The sequence below is a fragment of the Xiphophorus hellerii genome, chromosome 11, assembly GCF_003331165.1.
Source record: "Xiphophorus hellerii strain 12219 chromosome 11, Xiphophorus_hellerii-4.1, whole genome shotgun sequence".
NCBI lineage: Eukaryota > Metazoa > Chordata > Actinopteri > Cyprinodontiformes > Poeciliidae > Xiphophorus > Xiphophorus hellerii.
In genome coordinates, this window is record NC_045682.1 from 23382274 (window position 1) to 23406096 (window position 23823).

At 36.3% G+C, this 23823-nt stretch overlaps 1 protein-coding gene across 1 annotated transcript in view; it reads right to left on the reverse strand.

Moving 5' to 3' along the window:
• The window catches only part of rxfp2a (relaxin family peptide receptor 2a), a 90009-nt gene extending 67138 nt beyond the window's left edge, over positions 1-22871 (reverse strand). Inside the window, exons 1-2 of the mRNA XM_032577181.1 lie at positions 22384-22871; positions 3583-3726 (exon numbers count right to left, since the gene is read on the reverse strand). Of these exons, the coding sequence (XP_032433072.1) occupies positions 3583-3726; positions 22384-22438 (199 nt within the window). The 5' untranslated portion in view covers positions 22439-22871. The remainder of the gene's footprint in view (positions 1-3582; positions 3727-22383) is intronic.
• Positions 22872-23823: the final 952 nt, after the last annotated feature.

The window sequence follows — 23823 nt, forward strand, 5'->3', positions numbered from 1 at the left end:
TCTCATTGAAGGGACACCTTGTCAAGTCCACTATATCTAAAATACCCACCAACTGGAGAATATCCACCATTTATAGTAGAATTGGGGTTAAAAATATATTTTAGCAGCTTGGGACTAGATCTGTGAGAAAGTCTTTGAAAATAAAACGACATTATTTTTCACTGATTGTCAAAATAAACTATGTGCAATGAAAATAAATTTTTACGGATTATTTGCATGTGTTCTGTTTACCACGTTTTCTGTCTTACCAAATAATTACCATATTTTATGAATTAATAACTACTTTTCTTCTTCTATAGGAAGTAGCAAGTTGGGACCTGATCAAACCTTGTGTTGAACCTGAGAACCACAGGCAAAATGGTATTTCCTTATAGAAAACTAAATAAAGTCTATAACTTGGAACTGTGTAGCTGTACCTACTGCAGCCAGAACCGCTGCTGTGACTGACATCTGGCAGAAGTCAGGAGCAGAAGATACAGGGATTGTAGTACCTGAAACTACACCTGATTGAACCAGGAATGTAGACAATGAAGACCATTGTTCAGTTTGGCTACCCATGGAAATTGCTGGGTTTATTTTAGAAGGCCTTCAGTCTCCATGAAATGTTTCTAAGTCCAGCTATAATTCTAGCAATAACATTGCTATGCTAGCAATTAATGAAGAATACACTTAACATAGAGCAGGAAGGCTATGTAAATAAAACAAAATTAGATTTGATTGAAGTTTAGGTTCTGGTCATTTCCCCTGCAGGGCACTAAGGTGGCAGCTGCCTGTCATTGTTGAAAGTTTGGCAGCATACAGTAGTAAAGCAGGAGGACAATTTCCAACTGGGCACAAGGTTAAACTGGGAATAGTCTCAAAAGGTCATTGCTTAATTTTACATTCATTCATATACTGAAACTCATCGACTGTATGGAGTTAAAAAGCTGGAGGATGGAGGTTGGTGATGCAAGAATAAGCTGCATGAATGAGGTCTATTGACCTCTACAAGTTGAGAAATCTAGCAAGTGGAATTTTACAGTCAAAATGAAAATGTTACATATTTAATTTTGGCCCATTTAAATATTTGCACTCACTGGCTGCAGCCTTATGAACAAGAAAAGTCTAATTATAATTCTGTTAGTTAATGAAGGGAAGGTTACACCTTAAAAGCTAAAAAACAAAATCTAATTCAGAAGAAGGACATTTTAAAACAATATAAATTTTATCTAAGTCTAACCCTAAATGTACAAAAACACGCAACAGATTCCACACTATTATTTATTGCTCAAATATAAACTCAGTATGGAAAAGGACTGTGTGAATAAACACAAAGTGTTTATTAAGTGATGGATCATATGCTGTCCAACACTTATAGATTATTATAAATTCACCTTCCACAACAATAACTCTCAGTAACATTTTCTGTCCCACTAAATCAGGCTTATGGAGTCAATTCAGATCACTGCTCAGTTCATTGACATTTGTACAGCTCTACTAAAATCACTCCACGGCATTTCAGGTTGAGGTCTAGACTGTAGAGTTTAACTGGGCCACTGCTGAAACTGTCTCCTCTTAACGGAGCCGATCACGTTGAGGGTGATCAGTTTATGATGATCTTTAATGAGCAGCACCGGCCTGCTTCTCTCCTTAAAGAGGCAGTATTATGTAGAAATTACTTTTTTTTAAGCTTTCCATCATGTTATACTGTTAATCCCTCATCAAAAACATACCTGAAGTGTTGCTTTGATTCTTTAATGAATGTTTGAGAAATACTTTAGTCTCCTATAGCAACCATTCTGTTTGCAGAAACGCTTGGTTGCACCAGGAGCTTCCTTTTCCACAAAGCTCCTACCAGTAAGTTGCAGTTTCCAAGCCGAGCTTCTGCCTCACAGAGCACCCGTCCCTTGGGACTCACGCACACCACTCCTTTAGACTAACAGCAGCAGCAATTAGCAAACACCTGGTGGAACTGCACGTATGCTGAGCTCATTATATTAGCTAATTCTTAGTAAAACGCTGGTAAAATGTAATTTCAGAGTTAATAGAGGAATGTTGTGATGACATGCTGAAGGCGGAGCATCAGAAAGAGCAGCTTCTTGAAAAGACAGAGTCCCAATTTCAAGGCACTAAATTGCAAAGTCAAATTTCTTTTCAGTCATGAAAAGAAAGGCTGATATATACAGCCTTTTTATAATAACTAAAGGTAACAGTCACTTGATTGTGTTATAAAATCACACTGTCTGGAAAAAACATTATACTGCCTTTTTATATCTTGTGGAAGCAGAAAGTGTGTATGGAGTATCTCTACAACATTTCAGTTTTGGCCTTACCATTGTGAATTGACATTGTGGAAGGTTTCTTTGTTCACTGGAAGGTAAGTTTGAATAATTTTCCAACTTGCAAAAGAGCAAAACAAGTTAATCATTATGCCTCGTCCTTTTTGCCCCCCATAAACATAGTGCTATGGTGAACAAAATAAAACAAACTCTGAAGTCATTTTGACTGTTCATATTTTAAAGATTTGTGAGCAAATCTTTAAAGGAGAAAGTCTTCCAGAGACTAAAGAGTGAGAAGAAACTGAGCAAGATATCAACTCTCATTGGGCAAACAATTTGCAAGACATGCAGATATATATCTATATTATTTTTCTTATTTTATTTTTAAACAGTGGGAGCAAACTAGAGTACGAAGAGAGAACCCACACACTCACAGGGAGAGCATGTAAGCTTTATTTAGAAGGTCCTTTCCCCACCGAGTGGAATTCATGTCCTGGACCAACTTGCTGTAAGGAAACACTGCTAGCAGCTGCTTCACCGTGCCGCCCAGCTTTACAACTAGTATCAAAGAAATTAATAAAATGTATTACGTCTGAAAATATTATGTTGCAGATACTTTATATGTGGCTTCCTCTAGCCTTGGCATCAAAGTAACCCCACAACCAGCCTTATGTTTTTAGGTTTTTATTTAAAAAACACCTTATTTTTAACCCTAGAGACAGATATGCAAACCCTGATTCAGTGTCTTTGCTTCAATTTTGACAAAGGGGAAGAAGCTGCAGGTGCTACAGAGACAAATCTGCATTAATACAACCTATTAATGAAGTGATATCATCTATCACAGTTATACATGAATTTCACAATATATTTTATGAAAATAGTCTCCTGAGTCAAGTTTTTTTTTAAAATACAGTGTTATTAAATATGTATTATAAATTAATATATTCATTATTAGGGAGAGTTTTACTCAGGCCTGTATTTATAAAGACTAATGCCATCCAATGGGGAAAGACCTACCAATCAATCACATTCTGCTGGCTGCTGCTACGTTAACACCCCCTGCCAGCAGCCGCTCAAGAAGTGATAAATTCAATATGTTCATACATATGCAGAGGGCACCTGGGCTCCAAAAGCCAAGGAAATCAGATGTGCCCACTGATAGAAATGATCACACTAGCTACAACCTTTTAAGAATCAGTGATTCTGGTCAGGCAGTGAGCAATGTCACAAAAATGTGAATCAGAGCTGCAGAAAATTCCTAATTAGTTTTTTAAATATTGGCTACCTCTACCCCTCCCTCCATGTAGCTGAGCATCGTACTTACCACAGCGCCATTCATCTGCTCCATTGGGACAGTCTTTGTGTCCGTTACACTGCAAAGCTTGAGGGAGGCATTGACTCATGTTGCCACATGGAAACTGGCCAAGGGGGCATCTCGCCTCTTTCTCCGAAGTGCTTGCCACCAGGGCTGCAAGACATAAAAGCAGGAAAATTTGTCAAAGAGCAACTTAACTATTTTGACCCAGGCCTGTATTTATTGTTGTTGCGGATTCTCACTGAAAGCACAAATATTTACAACATCTGCAAATGACAGATTTTAATGTACTTGAGATCTTAAATTTGTAATTAATGTGGGAAATAAATAGCTTTGTGCTTAAAACTGCACCTCAAGCTCTCCCAAAGGCTATATTTTGTTTTTCATTGGCAACCATCCTATTTTCAAACTTTAAGATTTGCTTTAATTATTTTTTATTGATTTTCTTTTGCGCTTCAAAAATCTAATGAGGTAGCAAATAGCTGCAGTATATAGTCCTCATCTTGTGTGATGTGTGCCTTTTGCTAGCTAATTTTGTCTCCCTTTTTAAAAGTATTTGGTCAACCATAACATTGATTTCAGGTTTTCCAATCACTTTCATGGAGAGAGTTAAATAATGCAGCACTAAGGCATGCAAGAGGAAAAATAGATAACTCTCAGGAGTTCAGCGAATTCCATTGTACCGTAATGGTATATCACCTGTGCAAAACGTTCCGCTGTAAAACGTCCTGCTACAAAATATTTCATTGTGCATAGCCAGGAGAAAGTGGAATTAATTGGGTGCTGAGCCAAGTAAAAATCACAGAGCAGAGTTTGACTGTCATTGTCTGCAGAGGTCCCCACCTTTCTGCAGAGTCAACAGATACAAACCGTCAAAATTATTTTGGCCTTCAGGTGAACTCAAGAATAGTCAATAGCTGTGGGATTTGGAAACCTGTTCTAATACAATACACAAAGCAATAGCAGTGACATGGATGAGCAAGTATGATGAATAAGATCTTAATTAGCCAACAGAGTCATGACATCAACCCATTTAACCTTAAAATAGAGCAAAGACTATGAGTCAGGCAAGAAGGCTAGACTCATGGAAATGTGGTCCATGAGTCCCATAAATACAAACTTTGAATAAAGACTTCAAAAACTCTCTGAAGTTGTTATTGCTATTCCACTTAGTTGGAATGGGTTGTCACACAAGTTCACACACATGTACATGAAGCTGGACAACCAAATACTTTTGACAGCATAGTGTGTGTGTAATAATAAAGGGGTGATATTATGCAAAATCAACATTTTTGAAGTTTTACATCACGTTATGTAATTCCCTCAACAAAAACAAAAACAAAATGCTGATTTGACTCATTCTTGCATGTCTGAGGAATCCTTGAATCTGGCAACCATTTGGGACGCCTAAACACTTACGAACTCCTCCTTGGAGCTTCCTTTACAGGAGACCTCTGTCTCGAAACTGCTGGTATTTTCGGATGTTAATTGGGGAAAATGTCCATATTTAGACGGCACCACCAATACACCTCCAGTCAGCTGTTGTTGTCATGCTAGGCCTTAGCTTCCACCTTGTAAACAGTAACCTGTCTCATGTGACATATATTCCTCATCAGGGATTGCGGTAAACTAAGCAGATTAAGTAGCACAACTAATCACAACGCTGTCAGTCATTGTTTTTGTTGTCTTCCGCCCTCATATGCGTAGAATAAACCCTGCAACTGTGCATTCTGTGCAGGTATTTCAAATCAACACTGGGATGTTACAGAAAAGTTTCATTCTGAGATGTGGTTTCAAAAAGTGCCAGTGTGAGAGACTCCGGTTACCGGTGTCGTGTAAATGTGTGACTGGTTTTTTGGGAGCCGAGCCACAAGAGCAGACTCTCTGAAAGGAGAGTCGGCTCAAAATTTCCATCTCTCCCACAGAGCACTCCTCCCCTGCACAGTTCCAGCAGCAATCAGCAAGTATCTGGTGGAACTGTGCTTCTATTGAGCTTTTAATTTGAACTACAGTGCTCCGAAGAGCAACTGTACATAGCATCAATGGACGCCTTCGATCTAAAAAACTGATATTTTGTGATACATGCACGACTAAAATCAGTAAACATAATCATGAAAATCATAAAATCATGAAAACATGATTGTATGTAACTTGACATAAAGCACTTTTTTCTCCCTTGTTGCTGAAATGTTCTTTCCAAATAAATTTGATTGATTGTTGTAATGATGTGCTGAAAGGGGAGTGTCAGAAAGGGTAGGCAGTTCTTAAAGAGTCTAATTTCCAGGGCTCAGTGGAGCTATTATGTGAACTCAAATTTATTTTAAGTTGTTTGAGATACACAGCCCTTTTATAACTACTGAAGGTATCTAGTGGTAGTGATTGTAATAGTTACTTGAGTGTGATATAAAATGGAAGAATGTACCAGGAAAATACATAGCACCCCCTTTTAAAAAAATCAACTAGATGCTTCACTTTTTAGGTTGGTTACATCTTATATAAATCAAACACTAACTAATCTGACTGAAGCTTATTTAAAAAACAAAAATGTGGCTTTCTATTCTTTTCTACCAGAAACCTCCCTATTGCTTACCACTGCTGTAGGAGCACAAATCGAGTTTGTCAGTAATTATAAATATCTTGGTTTTATTCTAGATAATGAACTCTCTTTTAAAAATCACATAGCAAATCTACTACGGACATTGAAAATGAAAATTGGGTTTTATTATCGAAATGGATCTCGTTTTACACTCAAAGCTAGAAGAAAATTGGTAGCAGAGACATTCCTGCCACTTTTGGATTATGGAGATGTTTTATATATGAATGCTTCGACCAAATGTCTTCAATCATTAAATGCTGTGTATCATTGCGCTTTAAGATTTATAACCGGTAGTAGACGTCTGACATCATTGTGATTTGTACGCAAAAGCTGAATGGTCTCCTTTAAGTGTACGGAGAAACAATCATTTAATGATCCTGATATATAAATCTCTACTCGGTCTAACCCCAGTATATTTATCCACTCTCCTACATAGAACTGTCAGTTTTCGTTCTCTTCGCTCCAATAACATTATTCTTCTGCATGTCCCACGCTTTCGAACTGAAAAAGGGAAGCAGGCATTCAGTGTGTTGGCCCCCACACCATGGAATCAGTTGCAGTCTGAACTTAAAATGTCAGAAATGATTTCACTGGACTTATTTCGAGCTGTTCTTAAAGATAGGCAACAAGATTCTATGAAACAGTGTCATTGTTTCTAAATTGTTTTTATTGTTTTATACTTGTGCATATGTATTAATTGTTTTTATCTTGTAACCAGGTTGCTATGTATTGCAAATTGTTTTGCCCAGGTCCCTCTATGAGAGATCTAGATCTCAACGGGGTTTACCTGATTAAATAAAGGAAAATAAATAAATAAAATAATATTTGTTATTTAAGGTGACTTCTCTTCTGTCTAAAAGTTTGGATGATATTTTGTGATACGAGCAAAACTAAAATCAGTAATCTTAAAGTTTCACAGTTGGCATTAAAGATGAAGGTTTTATTTGAAAAGCCATGCTATTTTTGCCACCTAGTTTTACAACCTGATGACATGAGGGTTTAAATGTGTATAAAAACACCTTTACCATGCAACCTGTAATATGTACTGTAGGTGACCTGGGATATTCCTGGATCAAATAAATGAGCTTAAAACAATGAAGTTTTCATTTCTTTTCATTCTTGCGTCATTTCCTATTCAGTGTATTTTTCCTCACGCTTAAAGAAGCAGACCATTATGGTTATTTATTTTTTTAGATCTTCCTCAGTGGCCATGGCTATAAAGAGATATTAGCTTGAGGCCACTTTTTGCTACACTAAACCATCAAAATGAAACACGTTTGCTCTTTGTATTAGTTAAGTTGCTTTTTTTATTTATTTGTGTCTGCATTTTTATTTAGTTGTGTTGTCCAAATTAGAGTCAAGACAGGATGAGCAGCTGAGCATTGGTCCATTCCAACTCTGTAGTGCACACTAGTGCATCATTGGCTCCTCTTAATGAGGCCGAAGTATTCCAGACAACTCATCTGTGAACTTTTCTGGGCTCCCCTGTTGGCATTTTATGTTTGTTTTGCATAAGACAAAGTAGTTTCTCCCTTCTTCTTTCTCCTTGCTCAGCGGTAACTTGTATTTAATATTCCATCTGGGAAAAAAAAAAGGATAATTCACCACAAAAAAGAATAATAATAATTACTGCCCCTGATGCACTTTGGCAGTGCTACTAACTAACCACTAATAAAGCTTTATTTTATTAAAATAACATTCAATATTATGATGATGAATGAATATTGAGAGAGACAGGAAGAGAGGGAATTTCAAAAGACTGCAATTTAAACATGTCCTTTGGACTGAGTTTTAATCTAATTGAATTATTATTAGTGGGCTGAGAGTATGATTTATGAATATAACAATTGGATTAAATTTAATATAACTGGATCTAAATTGGACTTAATTCCTCATATGTAAAAATGCCACAAAGTGATTTGTGTTTAGATTTGGCACAACAAAAATGAATGTGACAGAAGATTTTTATTGTTGCTATCCAGTACCGCGCTTTAAATTAACACATCTGACACAAACTGAACCAGAGCTTTTTGACTGTGACTTCAAGTTTTCAATCCAAAGACCCGAACAACAGAGGATTATATTGCTCCAGAGCACTACTTTCTCAGTAATAAATCAATGAAAATATCTGAATCAGATTTTAGCTCCAAGTTTGACGGATTTGGTTCTAATGAATATTTTGGATGTGGCACAGAGTGTAATTAGTGTTGATGGATGCAGTGTGCAGATGAATTATTCATCAAACTTAACCACGAGATGTATAAATGAGAATTTGAATGGGGGACCTGGTACACAACTCATGTAAACAGCATAATTGAGGTATTAAAATCTCAGAAGTGTGAACAGTGGTATCTCTTTGCATGCATCCACTTAGTAAATGTATTTCTGCACATATTTCTGGTGCCAATTTGGAGGAAATAAGCCATGATTCAAACACCAACCAAACAAGCCTTTCACATGTAATGAAAACATACAAACTTATTTACCAATATGTTATTTTCAAATTTTCGTAAAAGAAACATTTAGAAAGCTCTTCTTAGATATCCTAATATTTACAACAAACAAAGGTGGCAAAAATATAAATAAAGCCTTTGCCATCCTGTCATATCTGAACTGGCATAAATAACCCTGCCCAATTTATCCATTTTGTAAACCTGCTTTGTGCTTTTTTTAGGGTACAGCAGGGCTGGAGCCAACCTAAGCTTTCAGCAAATCCAATCCAGTGGTTCCATCACCGTGGTGATGGAACAAAGAAAACAGCCGTCCTGCCAAATTTAGGTAGAGTTTGTAGGTGAGCATCAATCATCTATTACTACAGTTTCTGGCCTTCACTAACACCCAAAGGAAAAGTCTGACTCGCTGAGTTGTTAAACATTGTGATATGAAAGTGTCTGGGTCTGCTGCTTGGCACGGTGTAAGGAATTCATACTGGATTTTTGGAAATGCTTTTACAATAACAAGCCGCCTCCTGCTCGATTTTCTTTAGTTTCTTTCAGCCTGGTGAGAACAGCAAATCATGGGTATGTTTGAGCAGAAAGTAAATCTACAACTTAATGATCTAAAATATCAAAGATATGCGTCGATTCTTTAAATGATAATCTTCCAAACAATTTTTATTTTTATGAAAACCATTTGTATAAAAATGTGACATCTGCGCCTAATTAAATGAGTAAAGCTATATTGCATATGAAACACACTGGTAAGACATACCATAAAGCGAGTAGAAAATCGCTTTATTGAGAGAAAGGGATTATAAAAAAATATACTTTCAGTCCTAATAACAACAATAATACACTTTTACTGCCTCCCTGGTAAAACTATTGTTTATTCTAATTTTAATATACTAACAAGAGGGGTAGAATAAAAAGTAAAAAAGCAAGAACAGACATGGCAACAAATTTTAAAGTTTATAGATAGGTAAAAGGCAGGTATCTTATTTTAAGGCACCATTTCCAAAACAAGAAACTTTTTCAGGAAGCAATCCAGATTTCTGCAACATTATTACCCAACCCTCCATTTCTGATAGGTAAACCAGGGTGTAAACAAATTAGAAGTGTATTAGTTTACCAAATCAAGGCACTAACAATAAGGAACCACCTTCTCATTTACTGGGAACTTTTAGACAGTCTTATATTAGGAAAGTGCTAATTATTTTCAAATTAATTGAATTTTCCAAAATTATCATTCAGTCTTTTTGGTTTCACTTCTGTTAACTGTAGCCACTTTGAATCATTTGCGTACAGTTGTTTGTGGAGAAGGAGGGAATGAATCCTTCATTTAAAATATTTTAGGAACATCATTTATATAGCACCATTTCACAACTACAGTGAACCCTCGTTTTTCGCGGGGGTTACGTTCCAAAAAGAACCCGTGATAGGCGAAAACCGTGAAGTAGTAACCTTTAATATATACTTTTTTACAATTATTATACAATGAAAAAACTCCATAATATATTGAAACCAAAGAACAAAACCTTTTTACAGGCCCAAGCATTTGTTTTACAAAAAAAGTACTGTATAAACGGTTTTTGGGTTTGTTTGTTTTTTTTACAAATAACTACTGTACTGTAAAATAATAATTTTAATCATCAATACGAACTGAAGGTTTCAAATTGCGGAGATCAGCACCGCACACCGCGACCCGAGACATTGGATTAGAACGGGAGAAAATGAAAAATGACTATGAAAAAAATACAAAGTAGGACAAATAGCGACTCACGTGTATTTCACTGCTCTTCTGACTGAACCGCTGCATCCTGACTCCGCTCTGTAGCGTTTTTTTTCTTTTCTTCTAAAGCTCGTTTTTTCGAGAGAAGAAGATAGTTATCGGTAGTTGTTGTCGCTCGTTTCTCTTCTGGGCAAAAAGATTCTTGAAATTGGCAAGCTTTTTTACGTACTTATACATATTAAACCGCAACATTATTGACACACAGGTAGAGAAGAAGCGGAGAGACTGTTTAGCCAATCAGAATGCAGAACACAATGCACGATGCAAATCCGTGAAGCAGCGAGATCGTGAAAAGTGAACCGCGATATAGCGATGGTTCACTGTACATCAATATCAACGCACTCCATTTCAAATTGAAAAGGCTTAACGACGTTACTCATTGCTGTTTTGGCTGGACTGAGTTAGCGCAATGGGGTCGAGCGTACTGCATTTACCCAGAATGCATTGCAGTGTAAACAACATGGTGCGTCCGTGGGACAATATTTTATTAAAATATTTAAAAAAAACATTTTATGTTGTACAGACAAGTTGCCCCGCTAAAGTCTAGATTCATCTTGGGTTGTTTTTTTTCCCTCGTTTTTTTTTTGTTTACTTCTGTATCTGTTGTGAATACATAATGTATGCATTATGGTACTTTTTTGAGGTTGATTGTATACGTCTGTAAATAAGGGGGAAAAAATAAAATAAAAATAAACTGTTTACAGTATTATTACTGTCTTGACTTTACATCTTCTCAAATAAAGTCTATTGTTACAACTAATTGTGGATCCCTTTAAGAAAACAGCAAACATAAGGAAAAACAATGACGTTAGCTTGTGTGGTAGCGCCAATCTGGTTCCCACTAAGCATATTAAAGTATAATTAGTGATTTCAGTATTAAAATAGGCAGTAATGTGCATTTTTAGAGGGCGTCTTAAGTATCTGTAGATTTTAACGATTCATGGCTGACTGTTATTGCGAATACCGGGAATTCACGGTTAATTTTTAAAAAACTATATAATTATAAATGCAGGTTTTAGCAGCCTTTTCTAAGTTCATGGAATCATTTTATTGAATTTCCACAACAGAATGACAAAAATGTACCAGAAATGAGTTTGAGATCTATTTTTTGTTGTCAGTTTGGAAAATGTGCTCTTTAATTTTCACAAATAGCATAATCCCATGGAAGAAAATTTGCCTCTTCATTTTCAAAACGTTTTTAGTTTAATTTTAAGACCTACAAATTGATTATTTATTTATTTATTTATTTTTCAAATTTACAAAAAAAAAAACTCTAGGAGAAATTTATCAATAACACAGAAGTTGTTTTGTGGCTCTAAACTTGTATATGGTGGTGGATTGAGGGCAAAAATAGATCTTTGGATAGTAAAGGTTGACGACCCCTGTTCAACGGTAAAACAGTGTTTTTGCTGAAATCATTGCAGGTTGAAATAAAGTCCAATAATTCGCCAACAGGAGTTCTAGTAACTCTGACAATATAAAAGAATAAAACTTCCTTGGACCTAAATGAGGTTAGATGTCAGACCTTCAATTCAAAACCAGACAAGATCACAGCTTCTGATAAAAGTGTGATGAAAATATTTAGATATCTGACCAGTCCAAATAAAATCATCCAAGCACATGACCTTCTTACAAAGGATTTCTGCCCATACTCAACATTCAGCATTCAGGCTGCAGTGGAGGGAAGGGATGTTTAGTTGTGTGCATAGCAATCCCCTGTCATTATTAGCTGCCTTTTTCATTTTTATAGGTTATTTTACTTCCACCATCTCTCTTTGGGTTTGTAGAATCTCGTTGAATTGGAACTAGGGCTCAATGAGTAATTACTACTACCTGAAGCCTCAAAGGTATTCTGGTCCGTAGGGGCCCATGACCTGCAAGTTTTGGATGAGTCCCTGCTCAAATGTCTGACTGAAATTGTTGAACTGTCTTCTCAGACTCCCCTGAGTAGAAGTTGTTCCCAATTACTTACCCTTTTCCTTTGTTCCAAAGTCATTTGTCAGTGTTATTATAGCAAAGTCTTGAACAGATCAACATTTTTCTAAGCTTAAATATTTCTAATGGGGCCATTGGCATAAAAGCCATACCAGATGTGGCAACACGTAATCCACACATACAAAGAAATCAAAGCAAATTAGTCCATAAATGAAGTCATAGGCAGAAAAAATCTGAAAGACACACATGAAAAGCAAACACATCAAGGGACAGAAAGTCAAGAAGCCAACCATTGGGAAAGCATCCCTGCTGCCATGTCCAAACCTATATCAGCTGGTTTAATATTAACAGATGGCCTATTAAAATGCTTCTCATTACCAAGTGTTACAAACACATACTAATTAAAATGGTAACAGCTGCCTTTCTAATTTCATGAATAGTCCAGCAAGTGCTGTTGGAGCCTAACTCTGGAAGCAGAAAGAATATATTTTGACCATAAAGCAGCCAATTCCAGAATCTACTCATACGATTTCTGACTGAAGAGTCAAAAAAGTAAATAAAAGTTCAGTCTTGTCCCAGAGCAATAGCAGAGAACTCCAGGAAGCCATGGAAATAGTGGGGACAGTTTCTCACATTTAAGCAATAAGAAATGCACTCAAATGCATTAGCATCTATGCACAGGACTTCACTAGTGAAGGAAAATCAAGTTGGAGTTTTGTAAATGTTTGCTGGAGAATTCTTGGAACAAGTCAGGAAAATACTGGGAGAAACTAGTTCGGTCAGGACAAAGCTGAACTGTTTGGATGTTATTGCACACACCATGTTAGGAGGAAAAATGGTTTTGCACATCACATCTGCAATACCATGCCATGGGTGGTTCAATTGCTAGAGCATGCAGACCAAGTGCAGAGGTAGCAGACTTCAATGCGGTTGTCCTGGGCTCGATTCCCGGTTTTGGGCCATTTGTTGCTCATCTTCTCCACATCTCTCCTCCCTGTTTTCTGTCTACTTGCTATGCAATAAAGTGAACTAGTTAAAAAAAAAAATCTATAAAAAGGGTAATAAATGAGCAATGCACATAACTAGTTTTTCTGCACAAGACACATCTTCAAGATGTTTCAAAAAAGGGTTTTACTCAAGGTATTTAATAAATTTATGTAATTATCTTCTATACCTATACCAGTTTTAACCTGTAACAGCGGTGGAGTAATATTCTTTCATTTCTTTCTATATGAGGATTGCTAAGGTTATTGCCAACATCTGGTGGTAAAGTTAAAGTCAAGGGCCCCATTAGAAATATCTCAACTCAGAAAAACATTGATGTCACGTCTGACCTTCGAAGCACAACTCAAAATTCATCTGTTCAAGTTGACCTCCTCACTATGATTTTTTTAGCTATTTTGTGGCTTTGTGATTTTATAGCCATTTTTAATTGTTTAATGTTTTCTTAATGTTGTTTAATGTTTCAGTGTTGTAAAGTGTCCTTGGGTGTTTTGAAAGGCACTGACAAATAAAATGCACTATTGATATTATTATGTTAGTGGTATGGAAATTCCCCTTTTGGACTTAGTGAATGCTGTGAAATTGCAAAGAGATCCTCAGAGTGACCCATTTTTCACAACTGTTTGTTGGAATAATTTGCAATTCTAAGCGTTTTATATACTTGTGACTATTAAAGATATGTCATCCGAGTTAAATTCATAGGCACTGCCTATTGTAAAATTCTCATTTCACTGTAATTATAAACATTTTCAAAAATAGATATCCAGCGATGATGTCCAATTTAGTGGACAAATAACTCGTTTTTGCTTCATCTCACCTGCATGACATTATTAAGCCATTAGCTAGAGTCTGTAGAACCTCACTGCATGTTGAGGAGGTATTTCAGTCATCTGACTGAAATAAAAACTTGCAGGACACCACTTCTCAAAGACGGGAGGTCAAAACCCCTGCTGTAAAAGCACTCAGAAGATATTCACAAGATCTTTGCATTTCTGGCTGACTGCCAGTCAAGTGGATTTTTTTTTGTTTCACTTGCATTGCGCAGTCAAAACCTGGCAATTTATGGAAGGACATATTTAAAGTCCGGTAAAGTAGACTCACAACTTTTAAAAAGCTGTCCACAATAGTAAACACTCGAGTCAAGTCATTTAATGCCCTGCATAAATCAGCAATTTCCTAGTAAATTTATAAACAGTCACTTACTCAACATTGAAATGTTATTTATTCTTCAAATATTTCCAGTAGGTGTAAATAAATCCTGCCAACAATGGTTTGCAATGCTGCATAGGAGATCAGATTGTGAGGCATTCACAAACAAAACATGATGTTTCAAAAAGCCTTCAGAGAATGGAGTATGGTTAAAAAGACTTGTTTACAATGATGTTGAGACAAGAATCAGGATTTGTGCATATAAAATATTCCTTTCACTGTGATCCTCTGCAGAAGTTCAAAGTACAAAAGAGGGAGAGTTTTTGCTGAACATATTGCAATGACATGGCACTGAGCTGGCCTTTTGGCTGTGGTAAAAAATAAAAAATAAAGTCACTTTGCAATGTTCTGGAGCCACAAGATGATCTCAAGGCTCTCCACAGCGGTTCTTCATTTTGAGCTCAGTTGTGTGTTTTAGTGTGAAGGAAATAAAACTGCTGTTTCTAAGGAATTTTTCAGTGCTCTGTCTTGTTATATTTAACCAGAATTTCAATAACAGAATTTTACAAGACTACTTCTTCTTTTTTAATTATTTAGGTCTTTCTTTTTGTCAATTAGCTGCCAAACTGATTGTTTTTACCTCCAGTTTCTAAAAATAATGAGCACTGAATTAAAGGAAAGTTTGTCATCTTCTTGTAAAAGTTTTTATTTAATCTGAGACCTAAAATTGAGTTTTAAATCATGCTAATTTACCGTAATTTAATCCCTAAAAAGCATAACAGTTATAGTACGGGGTTCATAAAACTTTATAACAACTTCTCTCGCCAAATTGTATGTAAGTAGCACTGAGGGTAAAAAAGTCTCTGAATTGACTATTCCCCATATCTTCCAAGTAAAGATTTTACTCAAGCCAGAAAAAACACCACACATTTTTGTGACAGTTCAGAAAGTCAAAGCAGATGATGATGTGATGACGCACCTCAAAGTTCCTGAGAAGTTACATGTCTGCCCTTGTTCTTCCTCTCTTTTAGTCTTATCAGAGACCGTCTGTCATCATTTAAAATTTTACTTTAATCTTTTTGCATGTAAGTTAATGACACTGTACAAATATCTGAAGATGAAAGATTGCCTCCCAAATTTCTTCAGAGCAAAAAGATACAATAAATGATCTATTTATGTAGCAACATTCTGTGGGATAAGGTGCCCGCTAATTACCGTAACTTTGCCTGATGTGGGGGCCAAAAATCACTCTGCCTTAGTGGATTTAATAGGTTGTGTATCTTTTAGGCTGTAATACAGTCTCCTCTCAAGATCTGTTAAAAACTAGAAATGAAGAGTGCAGAAAATCTGTTTAACTGTTACAACAAAGAGGCACTTTTAAATTCAAAGCTGACGCGCTGGGAAATGTACTCATTTTCATGAGTAATATCAGCAACAGGCATCACACTAAGCAGACAAAGAGGAATTAATCATAAAAGGTTTCATTCATCTGGGCACAACCCAATAAAAGGCAAAGCTGTGGAGGAAATCAACAATGTGACAATAATCAAAACTAGCTGAAGAGAAAAGCATTACAGATTCTAAAAGACAAATTTAGAAATCTGTATACCTGCATACAAATACCTGTGTGCATCTGTGCAATCTGCATAATTATGCATCCAGCATGAAAAAACACATTACTCATGGAACCGATGAATAATGAAGAAAATTTACAAAGTATTGCAAATTATATTTCATTCTGATAAATAGCTCCTGTACTATTTTAGTTCTATGATTAAGGTTTTAACACTGTCCACAAAATTATATGCAATCAGCTCATTTAAATAATCAAAGCTGTCTGTCAAGAGCATGAATTTATGCTGCTACACAAGCAGATTTGTTGGTTATCATAAGCTGTACAAGCATGAAAATGGTTTAGCTGCTGAAGGATTTCAGGTGAGCTTTTCAGCTCACATAAAAACCATGGAATAGTATTTGTACCTTTGCAGATTTCTGATTCATTACAGATTGATCTTCATATTGTTTTTGACTTTTACATGTTGGATTATATCGGGGGTTGCGTTAACCACATATTTTCCATCCTTGACCATCTTTTTAAAGGGGCAATATTATGTGTTTTTATAGGCACATAGTGCCATTTTATAATAACTATGTTACCTTAAGTTGTTATCAAAATCTTAAACATATGACTTAAAAGAAATTTTACTTCCCGATTTAACACCTTCAGGAAGTCATCACAACATCATTCCTCTATTAACCCTCTAACAATGTTTTACCAGCGCTGCACTGAATAGTAGCTCATACAATGAGCTCAGCAGGTATTTGCTAATTGTTGCTGGATAGTCTGAAGGAGCGGAGTGGGGGAGCCGTGGGAGTTGGTTGCTCTGTGAAGAAGAAATTTGAAAACTTAGAAATTGCAGTTCTGAGGAGAAGCTGTGCCTTGAAGGCAGAGCAAGATCCACTCAGGCATTTTGCACAGCTTCATGGTTGCCATGGAGATTTAAGGATTTCAAGGCAACACTCTAGGTATGTTTTTGATGAGATAAAGCATCATGTAAAGCTCAAAAAAGTTGATTTTATATAGTTTTGCCCCTTTAAAACGGTGACAGAAAAATCGGAAGCCCATCTCTTATTTTGACAAATTACAATTCACAAAGCCGACCCCTTGATGCAGACATTTAAATCAAAGAAAAAATATATTTCAATTAGAGCATTATCTCTGACCTGAACAAGTTCTCAATGCATCTCGCTATCTGCTTGGTGCAGTGTGTTAAATACTGAAATGGACTGACCTTCTGGCGTACCCAGCAACGCTTGGTGGGTTGATGCGCATTTATAGTCCGGCCAAAGGCTGTCAGAACATAATTTAATCAAAAAAGTCTATTATAAATTCTTTTTATTGACCAATTCTACCTATTGGTTGATTTTCATGAAGGAGATTGGGCTAATCCAATGAAATCACTCAGTCTTTCTCTGCCCAACCCTATAAATTTTGACTGGGATGTTGGTAGTCCACACAAAAACTGGTACACAGTCAGAGAACACCGGAACAAAACAGGAATGATGATGGAATGTTTTGGGACGTGTGGGGGGAAAAAAACAATAACAGTAGAGAATTAGAACACGTAAAAACAGACAGAAAACAGAATGCAATTAAAAAAATTATAAATAACATTTATAGGAAGTCATTGAAAGTATTTTCTTTTTTGGTTTCCAAGCAGACTTTTACACATGAAGAATCTCTTCCTTTGTACGTCCGCTCCTGACAGGCAACACTTTAGACTAATCACTTCAGACTTGTCAGGTGCCAGATTTCTTTTTTTGTACAAGCATTATCAAAATGGAAAGGAAACTGTGTTGGAGACAAGAATAGTCCTTAAAGTGAAGAAATTTCCAGGGCATCCACAGCAAAGTAAGAGGTAGAGACAGATGAGATCTACTTATTTAAATATTCTACATAAAGTGAAACGAAGTGTTTCTCTCCGACTTGTGTTTTTTGTATTTGTGCAAACAGATGATATATACAGGAACATTAAAACTGCAGGAACACTAAAACTGTCGTAGAAGAGCAGCAGGACATAAGCAGGCAAGTTAAATGAAGCCAAGTAGATCAGCATGAATTGGAAACAAAATTACATAAACACTTCCTGAATAAGCTTAAATGATTTGTAAATTTGCCCCTTGTGGGTTTGATGAAAAACACAAAGAAAAATGATTATAGGACACATAGAAAGGATGATTTCTTTTTTTTTTTTAAAGTTTGACTTTAATAAGCTCATTTAAGCTGCCAAGAAAAAACTGAAAACAATTAGCTGTTTTTACTGTCATTGAGTTTACATCGTCTCTGCTGTTACTCTCCTTTCCTTTCCAAAACTGGAGTTGGTCTGTCAACAGTTGGCTTGCTGCTGACAAACCAAGCAAATTATTGTGTCTGAGAGTTACAGACCACCTCTATCAGGAAAGTCATGTTCTGTTTCTCATTTGTGTATTATTCTCTGTATAAAACTGTTTCACTTGCACATTGGAAATATTTCAATTACACTGCTAGGCACAGCCTCCACCTACACCAAGACAATAATAGATATTATTAAGTCTACTGGCATTATGAAAGTCTTCTTGTGCAGTTCAGACATGATTAAATTTAACATGGAGCCTCAGCACATGAAGCATCTGCACTCTGATGTGTCTGTACTGCATTTTGGGGTCTGGTGCCAAACTTTGACTGGAGATCAAACATTAGAAAATGTTCAATGTCAGTAACTTACTGATGAACCAAATAAATGGAAGACACTGTTTGCTCTACGCTTTGCTTCATAAAGAGGGCCTGGACCCCCGGCTATTGACTGGATCTGATTTTATGCAATCGCTAACGCTTAGCCGTGCGTATGTAACGCGCCAGTTTGATGAAGTTTAGCAGAAATTGCTTGCGCTGTAAACAGCCATCCCTCACTGTGAAGAGAGAAGAGCCGAGCCTAACAGCATCTTTGTCAGCAATTAAACGTCTTATACATTCCTCTTGTTTCGATTTTAATTGCTCAATATTTTGAAGTGTGACTGAATGTCTTTGTTCACTTCCTCATTGCCAACCATAGGTAGCTTACAATTCAAAAACAGTGCAGAAACTCGACGTCATTCAGAATTTCTCCTTCCGTTCATTCATTGGCCAGGATAAAATTCTGCCACAGAAATCGAGCTCAATGCGAGAAACTCCAGGCAGAGCAGTAAAGGGAGATGAGAATCAAGCAGAATTGTGCAGGAAGGCAACAAACAGGCTAATAAATCAGCATTCATGCAAATTTAAGACTACATTAAATTACTGGGAATGTTTTAAATAAATGCTTTAATAATAAAGATTCTTTAATTAAAAAAATAGCAATAACAATAAGATTTTCACTGAGTTAAAAAACAATATAAAAAATATTCTCCAATAAATTTTATGGCTGGCAGGATCCTGACTCTTTCTCCTCTGTCTTCTGTCAACTTAACTGGAATTGTGTGAATGTAAGACAATTGTCTCTTCTCTCTGACACATAATAAAAAAACTGGACAAAAGTGAGGAGTCCTATGTATGCCTCATGGGTTCTCGGTTTTTATAGGGAAGGATTCCACTTATCTGAAGCTTGAGTTAAATGTGAATCATGTCAATTTATTTCTTGTTTTGATTCTGACTCGATTTATATTTTTCTGAGCCAATAATGTGGAAGTTTACAACATAAGGATTAAAAAGGGGTCATGCAGTTCAGTGTTTCTGCAGTGTGAATAAGGGCTGAAAAAGGCCATGTGAAACTAATTTACACAAATGTTTACCCTTTTCACTTTGTCTTATTGCAATTCCAAACCTCAATTAATTTTACTAACATCTTATGTACCGCCTCACAGGTATGCGTCATCCAAGAATGTACAATCGTGGCTGTAATACAAAACTATGAAAACTTGGACCTAAACTGACAGACAGGACAAAGAAAGCATTAAAAACAGCCCAGGGTTGTTTTTAATGCTTTAAAAAGCATTAAAAATGAGCTGCAGAAATCCACAAGTCAAGCTGGAGAGTGTGTTGAGAAGACCACTGTTAGATGTGCACTCAACACATCTGGTTTTATGGGAATGAAGTCACTGTTAAAAAGCATTTAACAGAAAAAAGTTTAAAGTTTCCCACAGGCCACGGTGAAAACTACACAGAGGTTCTGATCAATTGAAACCGAAATCAAAATTTTGCAATGTACAATAAATAATTTTTTTTTTTTTTTTTAAAACAACACTACACCAGTCAAAAAATAAAACCCAAATCATGCAGTGGATATGCTTTTCTTCAGCAAGGACAAATAAACTGGTTAGTTGATGAGAAGATGGATGGAGGTGAATACAAATGCACAACACACTTTTCAGATTTGTATTTGTTTCAGATGAGAGGGTATTATGCAAAATCAACTTTTTTTATTTAAACTTTTCAATATGCAATTAATTAATTGCATGGTAAATTAAAAAGAGCCTAATTTACATTCGATTAATGTTTTTTGAAGGGAAATTTTGTTTACGGAAACCAGATCCATTTTATCTATGGTTTCACAGATGTGTGTATTTTTCTTAATTTCTATTTCATTTATGGTTTTAAGTTGATATTAAAATATCTTCCACTTCCTGCTTACTGTTGTGTCCAAAATTAAAATTTATTGGTCTTTGTGGGAGCAAACTTGCCACTTCTATTATATTACTTAAAAATGGTCTCAAAACAACAATATTAACGTCTATCACGAAAAATACAGGGACAATTTATCGTCTTGCAAATTTTGTTATTGTGACAGGCCTGTTTATATCATGTTATGTTGTCACTGACGCACAAATGGGTGCGCTATATGAAGCGCATACGGGCGCCAAAGCGATGGCGGAGCAATTCTTTCTAGTCAGCATTTTAACAGCTCTGGCTGTGTAAATGACATAATCAATAAAAGAGGCACAGCACTGATTAGGCTCCTCTCTTTCTCCTCCCCTGCTGTCGCTCACACACACACACCCACGCCCACACACACACACTAAAGTCGCGCCTTCAGAGGTTTGAGTTAGCTGAGAGCGCGGGAGCCCAGCAAAGTGTGGCTTTTCTACTTGACGCACACGTTGGCGCTACAGTGCGCGCCCCTTCGAGGACGCGCCGGGGCGCGAAACTTTTCATTTGAATCGTGTTATCTGATGACAGGGAGACAAAGATGGAGAGGCAGGAAAGAGAGGCGGAAGACGGAGAGAGATGAAGATGTTGTAGGGATGGAAAAAAAAAAAAACTTCTCAAAGTGGGTGAAGAGGAGGCTTGTAAATATTCAGTTTACTTTAAGTTACTACTAATGAGAACTCACTGTTATCTGAACTGTGTACTGTATTCATAACAGATTATAACACACAAAATAAAGAAGCTTGTTTATTTTTTGTTATTCAGATAGTAATAATTTAACATTTAACTAAATAGTGAAACAGAAATTAGAAGAACATTATTGAATCACTTTAAGCAAATTACAGGTCTTGCTAATATACTTTGTTTTATTATAAAATATTATATATATTTTGAAATTAATCAAAGTGGACTGTTCCAACTTCTGCCTAATATTAGACCTACCTGTTGCCTTCCCCTGTCTGTCCTGATTCTTTCTCAGTCTCCCTCTATTCTTTTTCTCCATCCTCACAACTCAATTACAAAAATAATGGAACTTTTAATGGAACTGGTCACCTACAGTATATGCAACATGAAATAAAAGTTTTCACACAGTTTCTCCTCCTGAGGATAAGAATGAGTCAGGTAGCGTCAGACACTGCAGGAAATGTGAATGGGTACGGGTGATGGGAATGAATACAGCACGAGTTTTACATAAAATTACTTTACATACAACAAGCTCTGGAAGTGTGTCCAGAAACAGCCTGTGAACATTTGATCTAGTCCAGAGCCAAATATAAAAAATTGTCCATAACATATTCACATTATTGAATTTTTTTTTTTCATATGCGTGCAAATATTGCACACAAAGCTAACCTCATCCTAGTCTTATTTCTTTGTAAGGATTGGACAATGAGAGCCAATTTCACCTTCTCACCTGCTGTCTCTGCAGGGGAGCAGGACAAAGCACTAACGAAATTAGATTCCTGTCCCACTGAAATCACGCAAGGTAGTGTGTGCAGTGTCCACAACAAGTTCACTGGAAATTCAGACAAACATTTACAAAGAAAGTGTTATTTAACTGTTACCTATTAATAATATTGTTGCCTTGATTTGTTTGTAAACTGCCATAAATACAGGGCAAAAAAAAAAATTACAAAAGGAAGTTAGAGCGGTGCCTTTTAAAGACAGCGTGCTATCTTAAAGTGAAGAAAAAACAGCGTTATACGAAAACATGACATGCAGATATAGTCTTTTAAAGTACCTTTAATCTGAGTCTGGGTCAGGTGGATGAGCAAAAAGACTACAGGTATGTCCATCCTGCACCTCCGAAGTTTCTCTTCTGAAACGCCCAGGTCAGATTCAAAGGATATATTCTCCACCGTAAGAAGAAAAAAATAAAACACAGCCACAATAAAGGACGAATCAGAAAGTCCCGTTCCGTCCCAATAAGAAAAATCACAACAATATTCTGCTGCGTCTCAACGAAGCCGACATTTAGCGCTCAGTAACTTGGGGGAATAAATTGAATCCGAGCAGAGACAAAGCGAATCTGTGCGTAAAGACAGCAACATCCTGTCATCCGTAAAAACCGGAGCTCAGAGCAGACACGCGTTCTTTCGTACTCTCTCTCTTTCTCCCACACACGCAGTCTGTGTCTCACTGCACAAAGCACCAGGTTTGACCTAATCCATCTCGTTTAAACACAGAGCTCGTGCTTGTTCAAGAAAATTGCGCCCTGTTGTGACATTTACGGCTTTAGTCCGGCGGCTGCGTGCTCCTCTGTCTGCCCATGGCACACCTGACTTAATAAAGTTGGCAGCTGCGGGGACAAATAAACTGACTTCATTAAGTGCTAGTTTCAGAGTTATTGCAATAGACGCTCGCACCTCGCAGGAATATATTTTTACCACCATTTAAATTTTAATTTGACAGTTTTAACAAAAGCGATTTTTATAATGTCAAACTTTTATGGTTTTATGGATAAAGGGATACATTCTCTCAAAAATTTGCTTCAGAAGCGAATCTGAAAAGTTTGACTTTATATATATATATATATATATATATATATATATATATATATATATATATATATATCATGGGCGTAGGTTTGGGTATGGACGGTCGTGACATGTCACGACCAATATTCAAGGGATATAAAATAGTCCCGACCAATTTTTGCCATATTAATTAAAAAAACAACAACATATGTATTCTTTAACAAAAACAAAATAAATAAACGAAAATCTACATTGATTAGTTTAGTAAGTTGTAAGGTCCCACCAAAACGTAGACCAAACCTACGCCCTTGATATATATATATATATATATATATCCCACAGGGCGGTCCTAGTCTTTTTGGCCCACTGGGCCAACAACCCTACCAGAGACGCAGGTTTAGAACAAAGTGTCTGCATGTACTAAAATGTTTCATTCACACATGCTCTCCATGCTGCTAGAGATTCAGCTATTTTGATAAAAGGAATTTTACATTTCTAGATGTGACATGATGGTGACACATCTAAAAATGGATGTGTCATCACATATTTTGCAGACCTGTAACAGGTGTACAGTGGTTAGAGCATAGCAATCCTAACTACATATATTGTAATGTGGTTGTGTCATTACAAAATGTAAGAACACAAGTGGTGAATATATTTTGTCAAGAAATTTGTGTTGTTTTTTTTGTTTGTTTTGCTTTTAA